Genomic DNA, 20,136 nt, shown 5'->3' on the forward strand with positions numbered 1-20,136 from the left:
CCCCAACCCATATTCACCTACTATGTTTCCTTCTCTCCCTTTTCCTACTCTCGAATTCCACTCACCCATGACTATTAAATTTTTGTCTCCCTTCACTACCTGAATAATTTCTTCTATCTCATCATACATTTCATCAATTTCTTCATCATCTGCAGTGCTAGTTTGCATATAAATTTGTACTACTGTAGGCTAGTTTTCTTTCTCCTGATAACAACATCCTCCTGAGTAGCCCCGCCCGGAGATCCAAGGGGGGGAACTATTTTACCTCCAGAATATTTTACCCAAGAGGACGCCATAATCATTTAACCATACAGAAAAGTTGTATGTCCTCGGGAATAATTACAGCTGTAGCTTCCCCTTGCTTTCAGCCGTTCTACCAGCACAGCAAGGCCGTTTTGGTTATTGTTACAGGGCCAGATCAGTCAATCATCCTGACTCTTGCCCCTGCAACTACTGAAAAGGCTGCTGCCTCTTTTCAGGAACCACATGTTTGTCTGGCCTCTCAACAGATACCCCTCCGTTGTGGTTGCACCTATGGTATGGCCATCTGTATCGTTGAGGCATGCAAGCCTCCCCACCAACGGCAAGGTCCATGGTTCATGGTGGGGAATCACAACAGTACACAGCATAAAAAAATAAATGGTAGCACTTACACATTAAATTCAACTGCAAGTGAGAAGTGAACTGATTAACAAAACAACTCAGCCCAAGCAAGGCCAACAATTGGTCTTGACTAAAATATGGGTGGTCAGTAGCCAATAGTGCTATGATTGTATTAACAGTTTGAATCTATCATTGGCCTTGTTTACTATCAATAATGAGTATCCCTATTTCATCTTATGATTGAAAATGAAAATCTTTCAGTTTCACTACACGGCAAATAGGTCCTGTGTAATTTCATTTGGTTGATACAGTGGGGGTCTGGTCCCCCTGAAACCTCCCCACCCCTTGGATACAGCCTTATGGGAGTTTCAAGATGTGGAATTGTGTCTAGGAAAAATGCAAAGTTGCTTTCAAATATACCATATGAAAAGATCGGTGTTTGAAAGCCGTATGTCCCACTGGTTCCAAAGTGAAACTACTTCCATAAAAGAATTTTCTGTTTGCTTTTCTCATTTTCTTCTTGTAATCATTGCTAACTATGATAAGAAAGGTTAATCTGGTGATTTTTTTAAAATTATGTATTTTGTCTTATATTTGCGACTCAAATGGTGAAACACTAGTTGTCTCATTATTAGTATAAATACAGAGAAAAATATAGACAATAAAATAAAATTTGAATTTCTTGGTTGTCTTTTGTACTTTAGTAATCATTGTTGCTACTACTGCCTCATGGTTACTGATACATGTTTCAGTGTGGAAGTCTTCAAAAAGGTCATGTTTATTTGTTGCCATTTGCTCCAGTATAGTATTCCAATATGGTTAGGAGCAATTATAAAATAAATTTCTGTAGAACAGAGACTCTACATTGGTTTGTAAGATAGGATTACATTATTTCATAATGTCAGACACTGTGTCGAGGTGGATACACTGGTACCCACCAGATCACCAAAGTTAAGCACCATTGGGCATAGCCAATAGTGATGGGTGACCATCCAGGAACACCACATATTATTGTCAATTTTTCTGTCAGGTAGAGAGTATGGGAGGGATGGTGGCATAAAGTCCCTGGTCACCAGTCTTTGCAACAATGTTCTGGGTTAAATTCCAAACCTCTCCGCAATGCCTCATGAAGTGAGGGCATGTGACAGTGTTGATGGTGATCTGTCCTTAGGATGGGGATCTTAAGCTTGGTGAGTCCCATGGTGGTTTTTAAGAGGAGTAGTCAGTGTTCTGCCATCAAGTTTGACCATCTACTTTCTCACATCTCCAGTAAGAACACAACATTTCACTTCTCTTCACTACACTACACTACACTACACACAAACACCATTACAGTCATCTACAACTTAACAGGCACACACACACACACACACACACACACACACACACACACACACACACACACACACACACCTGTCATACTTCACAAAGGGAAGGTGTATGTGACTGCAGATGATAGGAAAAACATTTCTAAGTAGGCAACTGAATTTCCAATTTCATAATGTATTGGTTTAAGGATGTACGACAACTGGGTCATTGCACAATTCCATAAAAATCTTATATGAATAGCTTCAGTACTTAAAATGTTTAGGAAATTTCTCATAAAGTAGCATTTTCAGTTAAATGCTCTCTATGATGCTTGTAACAGAATAAAATTAGTATTGAAGCAAAAGATGATATTAAACATGGAATGTGTGTCTGTTTGCTATTAATACCATTGAAAACTGTTAAAGTAAGTTGCTACTTTTGTTGTAGTATGTTCACTGTTGCTAAACGTGGGTAATTTGTTCATACAGTACATGACAGAAGGCATCTTGCTCCGGGAAATGATGGCTGATCCTCTCCTGAGAAATTATTGTGTTATAATGCTGGATGAAGTTCATGAGAGAACACTCTTCACTGATATTGTCATGGGACTACTTAAAAAGATTTTGAGAGTAAGTATGTATCAAGTGATCAAAATGACATAAAACTGTAATACATGTATCATAATTGGAAGCAATTAGAGATTAGGAGAGTTTTTTCTCACATCAGTGCATTGTAAATGCTTGTCATGAAGTAGTGCACATGAAAATAAATCTTTCATAGCTGTAGCATAAATTCTGAAATCACAGAGGTTAAGTATGACATCTGATTTGTTTGGCTACATCAACAAACCTGAAGTTCTTTTTGTTCCCAAGGATCAAATGATATCATTTTGAAGGAAAGAATAAGGATGAACCATTCTCATGGTTTCATAGAAAAGAAACATTCACTAAAAACATAAAAGGAGTAAAGGTCAGGTGTTACCAGTGTAAAGAAACACTCAATTAAAATTTTGTAGTGTTTTCTTGTTGCAAGTGTGGTCTTTTATCAAACTATTTAGTTGATTATAACTGAAATTGTACATTTTAAGGCAGCCTTCCACAAATGGGACAAACAGGTACTGATAAAATGGCTTGACACATATGTTATTTTTACGGGAAAGTAGCATCAAATTCTGGCTACTCTACCATAGCTCCTGCTAGCTCTTGCTTGCCTCAGTGCTTGCTTCCTCTTTATGAACTTACACAGAACCTCCCCTCTCATTACCAATTGACATATTTCCATCAACCCTACTGAATCTTTCTCTTCCATCCCTTGCTCCACTGACTCAACATAACACTGTCTTTGGATTGCGAAACTGAGTATCTTTTCAACATGGTTAGCCAGTATCACAATTCAGCTTCCAACATAATTAGAAGGCAGTATATTTATAATCCCCTTACTTGAGTTGGCAATATTCTCTGAAATATGCAACCACCCAATGTCCAATGTCTACTGCAGAAACTATTTAAGCAGTTCCTAACAAAACTGAAGCATGGCTTTGTGTCAAGCTTAGAAACCAGCTGAGCAGTAGACTCCACACCAACCCATCACCCGTGTTGTTGTTGTGGTCTTTAACCCGAAGACTGATTTGATTCTGCTTTCAATGTTGCTCTATCCTGTGCAAGCCTCTTTATCTTCAAATAAATACTGCAGTTCACATCAGTTTGAACCTTTGCATATTCATCTCTCTGTCTCTCTCTGCAATTTTTACCCTGTTCTCTTCCCACCAGTAATAAATCGATGATTCCTTGATGGCTCAGAATGTGCAATATCAACCAGTCCCGTCTTTTGCTCAAATTATTTAGTATTTCCTCATTAGTTATGCAATCTACCCACCCAATCTCTAGAATTCTTTTGTAGACCAAATTTCAAAATATTTGCTGCCCTCTTCACTATAAGGCTCCAAATTGTACCCTGTAACATGGCAGTGTGTAATGAAAGTATGTCAGAGAGTGAGAAACAGCTTTCTGTAATTGCATTTTGAATTTGAAGAGTTCATCCACACATAGAGCACTATCTCCTTCAGCATAACAATGCCAGACCACACACAAGTGCTGTGACATCTACAACAGTTCAGTGCCTTGGGTTCACTGTCACCAATCATCCTCCTTACAGTTCTGACTGGCCTTCTCCAATTTTCATCTGTTTCCAAAACCTAAAGGACACCTTTAAGGACTCACTTTGATAGTGATGAAACAGAGCAAACAGAGGTGAGGTTGTCGCTCCGCCAGACATTCTCTAGTGAAAGTATCAACAAACTGGTCTCACTCTGGGAGAAATGAGTTCATCACCAGAGTGACTGTGTTCAGGCGAGAAGTAAATATGTACTTGTAAATTACGTGGACGACACGTTCGTCATCTGGCCACATGGTATGGATAAACTCCTTGACTTCCTTACACATCTAAACTCCATACACCCCAACATCAAATTCACTATGGAGACTGAAACGGAGGGTAAATTACCTTTCCTTGACATCTTGGTCAGGAGAAGGGCTGACGGCACCCTAGGTCATGGGGTGTATCGAAAGACAACACACACTGATCTGTATTTGCACGCAGACAGGTGCCACCACCCTTCACAGAGGACTGGGGTACTTAAAACTCTAGTACATAGGGCGCGCACTATCTCTGACACAGAGAGTCTACCCCAGGAATTGGAACATCTGAGAACTGTGTTTCGAAAGAATGGGTACTCAGAGTGGCAGATCCAACGTGCTCTCCGCCCAACCACTGCAGCACAACCTGTTGAGATGGATGAAGTCACGAGGGAGGAGGTAGGCACTGCATTTATTCCATACACAGGCGCACTCTCGGGGAAAATCGCCCGCATTCTGAAGAAACACCGGGTTGGAACTGTGTTTTTTCCTCCGAATAAAACTCGTGCACTGGTGGGGAGCGCCAAAGATGACCTCGGTTTGAGGAAGGCCAGCGTGTATCAGATTCCGTGTCAATGTGGCAAGTCGTATATTGGTCAGACGATGTGTACCGTCGAGGATCGATGCCGTGAACACCAGAGGCACACTCGACTGATGTATCCGAGCAAGTCGGCGGTCGCTGAACATTGTTTGTCGGAAAATCACGCTATGGAGTATGACCGCACGAGGATTCTGGTACAGACGTCGAGATACTGGGACAGCGTTGTTAGAGAGGCTATCGAAATTCGCACCAATGACGACCTCATAAACCGTGACTGTGGCTATAATCTTAGCAAGGCTTGGGAACCAGCGATTGGGTTAATCAAGAGTAAATCGAGCAAACGCATAGTTGTGACGACCACGGCGGACAGAGCCATCACACCGACGTCATCTCAGACGCCGTCGCAATCTGTTCCACCACGCTACCGTGGCGCGGATGGCGGAGGGAGCGCGCCGCGGGCGGAGGGTATTTAAATTGGCCGCCGCCGCGACCGAACCCAGTTCCCCCTGAGCAGCCATAGCGTACGGATCTCCGTGCCGGCACGTTCACAGGAGCTCAGTCCATCAGTTCACCTGATGATGGCGACATGTTTGATCGCCGAAATATTGTGCCCGTTGGACACTATAGACCGGCAGTACACCCTTGGACATTTTGATTATCAAATACACCGGGAGAAACTCAAGAATCACATGTAAATGTGATATTCACATTTTCAGTCTGTCTTGAAGTTTCTCCTGTAGCAGTGATGGGTTGCATGTGTGGCTGAATACATTTCATATGTGTGAAGAACAGTATGTTAATACCTTATTTGAGATACTGTCAACTATGTGAGAGTTTTTGGAATCAAAGTAATCAATTACATTTGCAATTTCTTTAACAGAGCATGGATTAACTGTAATTTTATGGCATGTATGTGGGATTGCTTCTTGCATATAGTCTATTGCTTTATTCCTTGAACTGCTCAGAGCGGTCTTCTGAGTTACTTCAAGGAAGCAGCTATTAAATACATTGGCTACCTGACTGCTGGAGGAAAAGTTTGTACAAACAAAAATTCCTGAATTATTTAGTGCAGAGGAAGACATTTCCCCAAAATCAGTACAAAGCTGTGATTTTTCTGCTTCATAACAGATAAGACAAGAAAAAGTATAGCTGTGACACAATGATGGGCAAAATATTCGCTAAAACCATTTCCAGAATACACAAAAAAGAATTAGATTTTGATCAAACAAAGGAAGATAAAGATATTAGAAATACATATAGAACAAAGGGCCATTTTTATGTAATTAGTGAAATTATGGAATGGAATAGTGAGTGTGAATTACCACCTTGCTTAGGATACATAGCTTTTGGGAGCATTTTTTGTCCAGTTTCAACAAACTCTATACCAACAGCCCTTGAGGAACATGACATTGATTGAACCCGTCTTAATATACTGAAGAATGAATACAGGGGGTGGATAAAAATATTAAAACACCAAAGACAAAACATTACCAGGCCTAATGTGATACAGGAAACCCATTGGCATTCAAAACAGCTTCCAATCCTCTTGGTCTGGATAACTACAGGTCCTATATGGTTCCAAGGGAGATCTAACACCATTCCTATTGCAAAATAGTGACAAGTTCAGGTAATTATGATGGAGATGGATTGCAATTATGCACCCTCCTCTCCAAAGTAGACCAAGAAGGCCCACTAATACTGAGATCTGGTGACTGTGGTGGCTTGGAGGGACGCAACAATTAATCCTTATGCTCACAAAACCACTTCTGGACAATGTGAACTGTGTGAACAGGGACTCTGTTGTCTTGGAACACATCTCCAGTGGGGAAGAAACATTGTACCATGGGATGAACCTGATCTGCTAAAATGGTCACATAATTCTTTGCTGTAATGCCCATGGAATATCGCAATTGACTGCTTTATTTTCTCCCATTGCCCCCTAATCCAGGTTTTATTGTTTTGGCACCACGTTTTCCTTTTGCTGACAGTTGCATCACTGATGAGTGGATTTGTAATTCCAGCTCACCCTGCAATTCCCTGCTCATAGCGCTACCTTCATGCTGTTTTGATGCTGACAGGGTTTACGAGTGCAACATTCAGTTCTGCAGTGATCTTTTTAGCTGTCCTTTTATTTTTTGTCAGAATCCTCTTCAATGTCTGTCTGTTATGACCACCCAACACACACTGCGTTGTGACTTCTTGGATGATTTTTTCCACTTTCTCTGTACACAATATAAATCTTTGGTTGGTGCCTCTTGTAACACCAAAGACTTTGGTTCCCTTGGTTATGGGAGTACCCACCAAACAGGCACCAACAATTTTTCCACATTTGAATTGACTCAGCCGCACATTAATGCACTCACAGCTAAACAGAACACTGTGCTAATCATGACTGACAGTTGCAACATATTGATGATATTGCACAGGTGCAATTTGTGGTCGAATACACCAGCGCAACCTGCAGGCTAGGCTAGTGTGTGTATTTGTGTTCAAGCATGCATTTATTGCAATGTTTTCATGTTTTTTTCCAACTACTGTGCATACAGTACTACAACTTCCAGTAGTTATCAGGACATTGAGAAACTCAGAATAAGAAGAGAAATCAGACAGATAGAAAAGTAAAAATGGCTTAGAGTGCATTTGGTAAATCAAAAAACTCGATTCCCAATGAATTTGGAAGAGAAAACTTACAACAAATTTGTTTTACCAGTTTTTACTTATGGCAGTGAGACATGGATGTGAAAGTCATTCAAAAATTCAATAAACACTGGAGAGATGCACCTGGAGGATTACTGGAAGAGGCATGAAAGTAGATAATTTGTTTAAGGAATGTGTTAGAGTGTAACAAGTGATTATGACTGACTGTAATTAAAATAAAATAGAGGTGGGCAGGCCAGAGAGCCAGGAAAATTGACGGTAGGTTGACCAAAGAAGTATGCTGGAGGATTCCCAGAGAAAATATCTAAATGACAACATAATATAAGGTGGGTAGATAACGTTTGAAAACATTCAGGAGCAACCAGTATGAGCATAGCAGAAAACTGTAATTTATGGAAAAGTCTGAAGGATGCTTTTATCCAGCAGTGCCTGATGATGATTGTGATGGTAATGATGATGGTGATGACAACTGCTTAACCATCACTGATGTTAGATTAGTTATGTTCTGTTAACTAGAGTCATTCTGTTTAAAATTGTGTTAATTTAACATCTAACTTTGCAGGTGTGCATAAGAGACACTAATATTACACAGGCAGCATTCAGGATTAGTATTCACCCTGCAACTTCATTTTGCTACTACCTACAACTATTTTCCAAATTCCACAAAAACTTTCCTGTACACCTTGTTGGACTTGCATTCCTGAGAAGAGGGATGTAGTGGAGAGTGACTTCAACACACTGGAATTGTTTTCAGAATAACTTAATTATTTAATACATAAGCTCAGGATCATATCCTATTCTAGCTCAATATTTCATCGAAGTTGTCAGAAAGCTCCACAACAGTGAATTTGCTTCTGCACTATGAAAGACTTCCAGCTGGCTTAAAAATGTTTTATTATAATTTTGTTTAAAAAGCTTTTAAGTTATATGTTTTCATCCATCAAAATTTTGCTACAAGACTATTTTGATTATTACAGAAAAGGAAGAATCTTAAGCTGATTGTCACTTCAGCTACAGTTGATGCTGAACAGCTTAAGAACTTTTTTAGTCATTCACCCAGTAATAAGGATACTGCAGTTATTATGAGTGTTCATGGAAGGTTGTATCCAGTCAGTGTCTATTATCTAAAAGGTGAGAGAATATTTATTTATTGTGTTAAATTATAGGAGTTATATGTTCTTCAGAAATAAAGTATTAGGTCAGGTAGTCAGAACACTTAGTGATATGTCACACTTGCACAACTTTTTGTTTTAAACTACAAATTGATTATCATTCAGATAAACTTGATAAAACATACAGAACTGGTTACATTACAAACAAAGCAAAAATTATTGAGAAACCGTCTTCATAAAGCCTTGAAAAAGGTGTTACTTGTATATCTTCATTTATTTTTATCTGAGCCAGTAAATGAATTTTAGTACATTGCTTGCACCTATGATATAGAGCAAGTCAGGTTGTAACACAGTTAATTTATAATACCATTAGTTATAAATGGCACTACATGATCAACTCAATCAAAGTAAACAATAATATAAAGTGACTATGTATTAGGTAGGTCCCTTTTACTTATTGTCATGCTCAGAAGCACAGTAGAAGGACTGCTCAAGGAAGAATTGTCCCAACTTTATTTTAAATGTGTTTAATGCCAGTATGCATTTTAAGTAAGAATAGTATGGTTATTTTATATAACTCCAGTATCACATACTCCTCTTTTGCATGAAGTTGTATAAATTGTGTTTGGTGTATGTTAAGCTTCTGCCTAGTCTTGTAAGATTGTAACTCATAGTTACGTGTGAAGATGTTTTCTTTCCTAAGATGCTCTCTTTTGTACAGATTAGTGTTTCATACATATCTACAAACAAGGCAGAGATAGTATTTTTCAGACGTTTGAAAAGGAATGTATAGGAATCTCTGTATTTATCTCTTTGTGTGTATTTTTTTGTATTTTAATTTTTTGTGTTGTTGTTTTAAAAGTGTGTGATTCCGTACATCATTAGCGACTGGATACTGCCATAGCACATTGTCACCACTGACAAGTAGTTTGTGTTCTGACTTAGAATTCTAACAGCTTACAAAAGTGTATTCATTCTTTTATTTAGAGTGTTAACTTGCATCTTCCACTTAAAAATGTATACCTAAAAATTTCATATTATTCGCATTTTCCTTTAGTGGCGAAAACAGAGTTTGCACGATTGAGATTTTGGATGGTATGAAAGTTAACTTCACAGTTTTTTCAGAATTTATGATTAGTCTGTTGGTTCTGAACCAGCATGCTAAACTTTGGATTACTGATGTTGCTGTTTCTGCAGATTTCCTTACTGTGTGATCTGATTAGAATGTTAGTGTCATCTACAAAGGTTACTGTGGTTCCATCAGATATTTTATCAGTGATGTTATTTACATACAGCAGAAATAAGACAGACCCCAGAACTGACCTTGTGGAACTCAGTACTTGATTTTTAGCTCATTACTGTAAAAAGTAAAAATTCTGTGTATTTCACTGTCTTTGTATTTTATTTCTGTAATCAGTTGATGATCATTGAATTATGACTCTATCCACCTTTTAGACTGGCCTCTAATTCCATAATTACTTAACTTATGCAACTTTATTAACATTGAAGGTTGGTATGTTGCGTTAAGTTGTATTATGTTTTATTATCCATCTCCATGGTCATGGACTGAATCAGTACATGAAATTACAACATAAAAGAAAAAAATATGAATCCTAAAAAGACGGACAAGCTATAAGATAAAAGCATATAACACAGGAGTTAGTTTAATTTTTCCAGGAACTCCTTAACAGAATATAAGGAGTGACCCATGAGGAAACCCTTCAGTTCAGATTTGAAAGTGCATGGATTACTGCAACAATTTTTGAATTCATGTGGTAGCTTATTGAAATTGGATGCAACAGAATACTGCATGCCTCTCTGCACAAGAGTCGAGAGGTGCAATCCAAATGCAGACTGGATTTCTGCCTAGTATTAACTGACTCATAGCTGCTATTTCTTTGAAATAAGCTGATATTGTTATGAAATAACATTAAAGAGTATATATACTGAGATACCACTGTCAGACTACCCAGACTAATTAACAGTGGTTGACAGGAGGTTCATGTACTTATATCACTTATTGCCCAAACTGCCCATTTCTGAGCCAAAAACACCCTTTGAGAATGGGAAGAGTTACCCCAAAATATATTACCATGTGTTATAAGCAAAAGAAAATAAACAAAGTAGACTATTTTTCATGTCGAACTATTACTTACTTCAGATACTGTTCTATTAGTAAAAATGGCAGTGTTAAGACTTTGAACAATATCTTGAACACGAGCCTCATGACGTTTATCTATCTGAACCCCTAGAAATGTGAACTGTTCACTGTCACAAGCCTGTCTCACTCTCCTTCCCAACCACTGCTGCCCTTTCATGCCCCTCGACTCTTATAAATGCGCTCTGATTTCTGTACAAATTGTAAATAGCCTTTTGCTCCCTGTATTTTACCCCTGCCCCTTCAGAATTTGAAAGAGAGTATTCTAGTCAACGTTGTCAAAAGCTTTCTCTAAGTCTATAATTGCTAGAAACAAAGGTTTGCCTTTCCTTAATCTATTTTCTAAGATAAGCCGTAAGGTCAATATTGCCTCACGTGTTCCAGTGTTTCTACGGAATCCAAACTGATCTTCCCTGAGGTCGGCATCTACTAGTTTTTCCATTCGTCTGTAAAGAATTCGTGTTAGTATTTTGCAGCTGTGGCTTATTAAACTGATTGTTCAGTAATTTTCACATCTGTCAACACCTGCTTTCTTTGGGATTGGAATTATTATATTCTTCTTGAAGTCTAAGGGTATTTCTCCTGTTTCATACATCTTGCTCACCAGATGGTAGAGTTTTGTCAGGACTGGCTCCCCCAAGGCTGTCAGTAGTCCCAATGGAATGTTGTCTACTCCGGGGGCCTTATTTCGACTCAGGTCTTTCAGTGCCCTGTCAAACTCTTCACGCAGTATCCTATCTCCCATTTCACCTACATCTACGTCCTCTTCTAATTCCATAATATTATCCTCATGTACATCACCCTTGTACAAGCCCTCTATATACTCCTTCCACCTTTCTGCTTTCCCTTCTTTACTTAGAACTGGGTTTCCATCTGAGCTCTTGATATTCATACAAGTGGTTCTCTTTTCTCCAAATGTCTCTTTAATTTTCCTGTAGGCAGTATCTATTTGGTTAGAAACTGCAAAATCTGAGACTTCTGTGATTTAGTGCTAGCTTATTCTCTCCAAGCCATGAGCTTATCTCTTGAACTGTCCTATTTGAAACAGTGCTAACATTACACACAACATCCTTTACTACCAAGCTAGTGTCATCAGCAAACAGAAATATTTTAGAATCACCTGTGATACTAGAATGTGTATCATTTATATGAATAAGGAACAGGAGTGCCCCCAGCACTGATCCCTAATAGTGAGCTACTCCTTGTATTCAATAATGGTCCAGCTTCTGGAGCAATATTTTTCAATCTAAACAATTAAATGCCTTAGTTAAATCAAAAAAGACCCCTAGCAATTGAAACATTTCATTTTATCAATTCAGTACCTCACAGAGAAAAGAGAATGTAGCAGTTTAAGTTGTTAATCCACTTCTAAAATCAAACTGTACTTTTGACAGCAAATTATGTGAAATGAAATGATCAATTATCGTTACATTTACAGCCTTTTCAATAACTTTAGCAAACACTGAGGGCATAGAAATAGGTCTAAAATGATGTTTATTATTCCTTTCTTCTTTGTTCTAAAGGGGCTTTAGTACTGAGTACTTGAATCATTTAGAAAACTGACCATTCCTAAAGGAAAACTTACAAATATAGTTACGTACAGGGCCAACATATGCATCACAGTACTTTAGGATTCAGCTAAATAATCCATCACATCCATTAGAGTCCTTGGTCTTCAGTGATTTGATTACTGGCTCAATCTGCCCCTTATCAGTAACATGGAGAAATATTTCAGGTATCAGTCTTGGAAACACATTTTACAGAGAGCTATATGATTCCCTTTAGAAAATAAGTTTTTATTTAATTCATCACCTGTGTTCAGAATGCGAATGTTAAATACTGTACACGTATCTGACTTATCAATAAGAGAAACATTTTTACTACATACTGACTTTATATCCTCAACCTTGTGCTGCTGACCAGACACTTCCTTCATGACTGATCACATGGTTTTAGTTTTATCCTGTGATTTAGCTATTGTATTTTCATACCACACACTCTTTGCCTTCCTAATAACATTTTTAAGCACCTTACAGTACAGTTTGTAATGAGCTACTGTATCTCGATTGTGACTCCTCCTAACGTTTTAATATAATCCCCACTTTGTTCTACATGATATCCCTATCCCACTAGTCTGCCACCCTGACTGTCTTTTACTGCTAGCACCCTGTTTTGAATGGTCTACTGGAGAGCAGCTTCCAAAGAGCATGAGAAATGTGTTAAGGAAAGCATTATATTCATCATCTATGTTATCAGCACTACAAACATCCTGTCACTCTTGCTCCTTAATGAGATTTAAAAAATGCTCTATTGCTGTTGGATTAGCTTTTCTACATAGTTTGTAATTATATATAACATTTGTTTGAGCACAAACGCCTTTAGTATTAAAATTTTTGTATCACGGTTTGAAAGGCTATGTACTCTTTTACTAGAGAATGCCTATCTAGTTGTTCTCATTATTTTACCAACATTAAGTTGCCCAAGTGGCATCAAATAAAAAGACTTGCAGGAAGTGCTCAAAAATCCTGACCGGTGTCTCCCAGCCATTCGCACATTTCATTTCATTTTACTGATAAATTAGTGCAGCCATGGGTAACAGCTAATACCTCTTATATTTTAATGAAATTTGCTAATTCCTTCACTACTTGGATACCTGACCTTTGAATGTGGTTCTCTTGTTAGAAAAACTTCATTTAAGTAGAGGTACCTATCAGTTGAATTTAATTTAAAGAAGATGCAGCTCTAACACTAATTACTACAGCAATTTAGTAAGATAAAGAAATACACTAGATGCCTGCCCAGGCAGCTGTGCATGTTAAGGCACTGGTCCTGGGACAGTGAGATGCACTGGTCTTGTATTTAATCTGCCTGGCAGATTAAGGACAAGGCTCAGTGTGCCAGGCAGCCTAGATGTGGTTTTAGTTGGTTCTTCACATCCTATAGGCAAATACTGGGTGTGTCCCCAAGTCCCACCTCTGTTACATGATTTGCAAACATTTTGAACACTTCTGCTCACTTTCACATGAATTACACTACACTCAGAGAGTTGGGGTACACATATTCCATCCTGAGAAAGAAAACAGGAGGGGGGGGGGGGGGGGGGAGCAATAGGAAGGCCATCTGGCCACCTCTTAAAACTAACCTTGCCAAATCATTAAATAACAGTGCTAGCCCTGCACTAATGTGGGAATAATAAGGCAGAAACAAAAAAGAAGAAATATACAACGTACATGTTGTTCACTATTCACTGCTGTTAACATTTCATTTAAAAGCAAAAATTGTTGATTGGATTAGATTTCCAGCTCTGAAGCCATGCTATGAGTCATTTATCAGTATTACTTTATTTAAGAAGGCTCGTAATCTTCTAAGAAATGTTTTATTCCACAATTTTGCTGAAGCCTGCCAAACATGAAACTAACCTATAATTAGCAATTTTACATTTGGTATTCTTTTTAAGTAGAGGTGTTATTTTTCTGTTTTCAGTGTATCTGAAAATACACTGTTATCAAATGATGAATTTACTATTCTGCTAGTGGTTCTACAATAAATGTTGTACTAACTTTGATGGTAGCATCTGGTATCTCATCAGCACCCATTGAATATTTATTAGGCTATCCTTTTATAATTTTATAAAGTTCTTCAGGTTGTTGCTAGCTATGGAATAATATAATTCCATGAATATTTTGATCTGACTGTGTGCTCTTGTTGTCTGGCTGTTCATTATTATTTGTATTTATCAACTGCTGTGCTATATTTGAGAAATAATGCTTGTATTATTATCTTAATCGGCTCTATATTACTGTGCTTACCTGACCTTGTACCTATTTGTCTTCTTATGACTTGCCAGATCACTTTAGTTTTGTTCCTGAAATTACACATTAGTTTGTCATTTTCTAGTTTTTTTAGTAATATTTGTTACTATTCATTTGTGTCTTCTGAAGTAAATAATAGAATCAGGATTGACTTTTTGATTGGAGTATACGTAGAGTCTCCTCTTCTTCCACATTATATCTTTATCCCTCATGTGATCCATTAGTTTGTTTTTTGAACAGACTTAAATGTGGTTGTTCTCTTGCTAAAAGCTATTTCAGAAAAATGCTTATATGTGGCCATGAACTTATCATATTTGTCACTGCTTAAAGTTGTATACATCATTACATTTGTCTCCCCTCCATGATTTTGGTGTTGCAGTCGTTATAGTGTGTCTTATTCCATGGGGTATTGAGTCTCTGTAATATTCATTGTGAGAATTTAAGGGCAGTTGTCATTAAAACCTGTGTTTACTACCTGTGTGTCACAGGCATATTTCCATGCTCTTATCAAAATCTTATCAATGAGAGATGCATAAACTGCTGTTTCCTGAGTTGGTCCAGTTATAGTTGGCCTTACACTGAATGGCTGTAGTAAATGTATAATATTGTCTTCGAATTTCTTGGTATTGAGAAATCTGTGTTGAAGTCACTACATATGATCTTATTTTTCTTGGAGGAGTTAATTTCTTCCAAAAGTTTCTCCATATGATTATAAAACATCCTTTTGTTTCCATCTGGCGACTAGTGCAAATAAACAGTAATTCCATTTTGCCTTCGTAATACAACTGCAGAGAGTTCTATATCTTCCTCATTGGACAGATTATTATTTTGTTACAATTTGAATTCAATATTTTCTCTAACACTTACACAGCCACCCCAATGAGTATGTTTTTCTACAAAACATTCTTGCAAGTTTGGACTTAGGGAGGTCTGTCATTTGTAACATACCTAAATTAATTCACTGATAAATAAAGGATAGGACAGAAATATCATTCAGATCATTTGCCATTATTTTTATTTCATTAAGCTTTTTGGACAATGATTGAACGTTGTCATGGAGCAACTTAAAATTAGGTACAAGGCTACTATAAATGATTCATTCATTTTCACAGTTTTTTGTTTTCCTAAGTATTACATGTACAAATATGACTGATGTGTGAATAGAATGTAAACACATCAAATTTGAATTAGATACTCTATAAATGTTTTATTAATACACCTCTGCCCCACCATGAACCATGGACCTTGCCGTTGGTGGGGAGGCTTGCGTGCCTCGGCGATACAGATAGCCGTACCATAGGTGCAACCTCAACGGAGGGGTATCTGTTGAGAGGCCAGACAAATGTGTGGTTCCTGAAGAGGGGCAGCAGGCTTTTCAGCAGTTGCAAGGGCAATAGTCTGGATGATTGACTGATCTGGCCTTGTAGCAATAACCAAAACGGTCTTGCTGTGCTGGTAGAACGGCTGAAAGCAAGGGGAAACTACGGCCGTAATTTTTCTCGAGGGCATGCAGCTTTACTGTATGAATAAATGATGATGGCGTCCTCTTGGGTAAAATATTCCGGAGGTAAAATAGTCCCCCATTCAGATCTCCGGGCGGGGACTACTCAAGAGGATGTCGTTATCAGGAAAAAGAAAACTGGCGTTCTATGGATTGGAGCATGGAATGTCAGATCCCTTAATCGGGCAAGTGGGTTAAAAAATTTAAAAAGGGAAATGGATAGGTTAAAGTTAGATATAGTGGGAATTAGTGAAGTTTGGTGGCAGGAGGAACAAGACTTCTGGTCAGGTGACCACAGGGTTATAAACACAAAATCAAATAGGGGTAATGCGGGTGTAGGATGAATAATGAATAGGAAAATAGGAATGCGGGTAAGCTACTACAAACAGCATAATGAACGCATTATTGTGGCCAAGATAGATACGAAGCCCACACCTACTACATTAGTACAAGTTTATATGCCAACTAGCTCTGCAGATGACAAAGAAATTGAAGAAATGTATGATGAAATAAAAGAAATTACTCAGATAGTGAAGGGAGACGAAAATTTAATAGTCATGGGTGACTGGAATTTGAGTGTAAGAAAAGGTAGAGAAGGAAATGTAGTAGGTGAATATGGATTGGGGCTAAGAAATGAAAGAGGAAGCCGCCTGGTAGAATTTTGCACGGAGCACAACTTAATCATAGCTAACACTTGGTTTAAGAACCATGAAAGAAGGTTGTATACATGGAAGAACCCTGGAGATACTAAAAGGTATCAGATAGATTATATCATGGTAAGACAGAGATTTAGGAACCAGGTTTTAAATTGTAAGACATTTCCAGGGGCAGATGTGGACTCTAACCACAATCTATTGATTATGCCCGTTAGATTAAAACTGAAGAAACTGCAAAAAGGTGGGAATTTAAGGAGATGGCACCTGGATAAACTGAAAGAACCAGTGGTTGTACAGAGTTTCAGGGAGAGCATAAGGGAACAATTGACAGGAATGGGGGAAAGAAATACAGTAGAAGAAGAATGGGTAGCTTTGAGGGATGAAGTAGTGAAAGCAGCAGACAATCTAGTAGGTAAAAAGACGAGGGCAAATAGAATTTCCTTGAGTAACAGAAGAAGTATTGAATTTAATTGATGAAAGGAGAAAATATAAAAATTCAGTAAATGAAGCAGGCAAAAAGGAATACAAACGTCTCAAAAATGAGATCGACAGGAAGTGCAAAATGGCTAAGCAAGGATGGCTAGAGGACAAATGTAAGGATGTAGAGGCTTATCTCCCTAGGGGTAAGATAGATACTGCCTACAGGAAAATTAAAGAGACCTTTGGAGATAAGAGAACCACTTGTATGAACATCAAGAGCTCAGATGAAAACCCAGTTATAACCAAAGAAGGAAAAGCAGAAAGGTGGACGGAGTATATAAAAGGTCTATACAAGGGCGATGTACTTGAGGACAAAATTATGGAAATGGAAGAGAATTTAGATGAAGATGAAATGGGAGATATGATATTGCGTGAAGAGTTTGACAGAGCACTGAAAGACCTGAGTCGAAAAAAGGCCCCCGGAGTAGACAACATTCCATTGGGACTACTGACAGCCTTGGGGGAGCCAGTCCTGACAAAACTCTACCATTTGGTGAGCAAGATGTATGAAACAGGCGAAATACCCTCAGACTTCAAGAAGAATATAATAATTCCAATCCCAAAGAAAGCAGGTGTTGACAGATGTGAAAATTACTGAACAATCAGTTTAATAAGCCACAGCTGCAAAATACTAACATGAATTCTTTACAGACAAATGGAAAAACTAGTAGAAGCCGACCTCGGGGAAGATCAGTTTGGATTCCGTAGAAACACTGGAACACGTGAGGCAATACTGACCTTACAGCTTATCTTAGAAGAAAGATTAAGGAATGGCAAACTTACGTTTCTAGCATTTGTAGACTTAGAGAAAGCTTTTAACAATGTTGACTGGAATACTCTCTTTCAAATTCTAAAGGTGGCAGGGGTTAAATACAGGGAGCGAAAGGCTATTTACAATTTGTACAGAAACCAGATGGCAGTTATAAGAGTCGAGGGACATGAAAGAGAAGCAGTGGTTGGGAAGGGAGTAAGACAGGGTTGTAGCCTCTCCCCGATGTTATTTAATCTGTATATTGAGCAAGCAGTAAAGGAAACAAAAGAAAAATTCGGAGTAGATATTAAAATCCATTGAGAAGAAATAAAAACTTTGAGGTTCGCCGATGACATTGTAATTCTGTCAGAGACAGCAAAGGACTTGGAAGAGCAGTTGAATGGAATGGACAGTGTCTTGAAAGGAGGATATAAGATGAACATCAACAAAAGCAAAACGAGGATAATGGAATCTAGTCGAATTAAGTCGGGTGATGCTGGGGGAATTAGGTTAGGAAATGAGACACTGAAAGTAGTAAAGGAGTTTTGCTATTTGGGGAGCAAAATAACTGATGATGGTCGAAGTAGAGAGGATATAAAACGTAGACTGGCAATGGCAAGGGAAGCGTTTCTGAAGTAGAGAAATTTGTTAACATCAAGTATAGATTGAAGTGTCAGGAAGTCATTTCTGGAAGTATTTGTTTGGAGTGTAGCCATGTATGGAAGTGAAACATGGATGATAAATAGTTTGGACAAGAAGAGAATAGAAGCTTTTGAAATGTGGTGCTACAGAAGAATGCTGAAGATTAGATGGGTAGATCACATAACTACTGAGGAAGTATTGAGTAGGATTGGGGAGAAGAGAAGTTTGTGGCACAACCTGACCAGAAGAAGGGATCGGTTGGTAGGACATGTTCTGAGGCATCAAGGGATCACCAATTTAGCATTGGAGGGCAGCGTGGAGGGTAAAAATCGTAGAGGGAGACCAAGAGATGAATACACTAAGCATCTTGAGAAGGATGTGGGTTGCAGTAAGTACTGGGAGATGAAGAAGCTTGCACAGGATAGAGTAGCATGGAGAGCTGCATCAAACCAGTCTCAGGACTAAAGACCACAACAACAACAACAATACCCCTCTACTCACATGACTCATGTCCGAGCAGTAGTCATGACTCGTTCCATACCTTATGTAGCAACATCCTTCCAGTGGTTGTCACAGCAACATGGATGCTTTCTTTGAGCTGTTCTAGTATTCGTGACATAAACGTGGTCCTTAATCTACCCCCAGAGGAAAAAGTCACCAAGCAGTAGGTCAGGTGATCTGGGGGATGAAGGGAACAGAGCCACATCGTATTCACCACTACACCTAACCTAGTTGTGTTTGGTAATGGGTAATGACGAACATCAGTGCTCCAATAAAGGGTACCCTGTATTGTCAGAAGATGAAATTCTTGGAATCAGCAGTCATTTGTGGGAACAACCACAGCTACAGCATATTAAGTCAGGTGGTATCTCTCATAGTCTTCTTACTGAAGAAAAATAGCCCTTACAGCTTCCTCTTTGACACTGCACAAAAATCACAAACCTTCAGTGAATCTCCTTCATTCACCACAGACTTTCAGTGCCCCATACTCTCTCATTTTGGTGATTAACTTTTCCACATAAATGAAAGGTTGCTTCATCACTGAATATCAGCTTGGAGACAAAAGATTCATCCACTATAACTTCCTGCACTGTGATGCAAAATTGAAGGCACTGGCCATAATCTTCTGGTTTTGATTGATGCATGAGCTGCAGATGGCACCATTTGAAAGGTAACCACCATCGCAAAATCTTCCACATAGTTTGCTAAGGATTTCAACCATTGTGGTTTGCAGGGACTGTTGATTTTTTTTAATCGCATACAAAACTTTTCCTCATACTCTCCGTGGTTGCTTCTGGCACATTTGGTCGAGTGGTACTTTTCTGTTTTCAGGGACAACCGGTTCTGTAAATTGTTGATACCAATGCTCAATGCTCTTTTCACATGATACTTCTGTTCCATAATCCCTACTTTACTGTTGTGACAGTTAAACATTTCACATATACCAACACACAAAAACTCTTTTCTCACTTTGTCACCATTTTGTCAAGTGGTGGGCAC

General features: G+C 38.5%; 1 protein-coding gene across 3 annotated transcripts in view; it reads left to right on the forward strand.

Moving 5' to 3' along the window:
• Window positions 1-20,136, forward strand: part of LOC126271933 (probable ATP-dependent RNA helicase DHX35) — a 208,887-nt gene that overhangs the window by 148,742 nt on the left and 40,009 nt on the right. For all 3 annotated transcript variants that reach the window (XM_049974353.1, XM_049974354.1, XM_049974355.1), the window contains exons 6-7: window positions 2,400-2,540; window positions 8,502-8,655. In XM_049974353.1, coding sequence (XP_049830310.1) covers window positions 2,400-2,540; window positions 8,502-8,655 — 295 coding nt within the window. The remainder of the gene's footprint in view (window positions 1-2,399; window positions 2,541-8,501; window positions 8,656-20,136) is intronic.

This window comes from Schistocerca gregaria, chromosome 5 (genome assembly GCF_023897955.1).
Source record: "Schistocerca gregaria isolate iqSchGreg1 chromosome 5, iqSchGreg1.2, whole genome shotgun sequence".
NCBI lineage: Eukaryota > Metazoa > Arthropoda > Insecta > Orthoptera > Acrididae > Schistocerca > Schistocerca gregaria.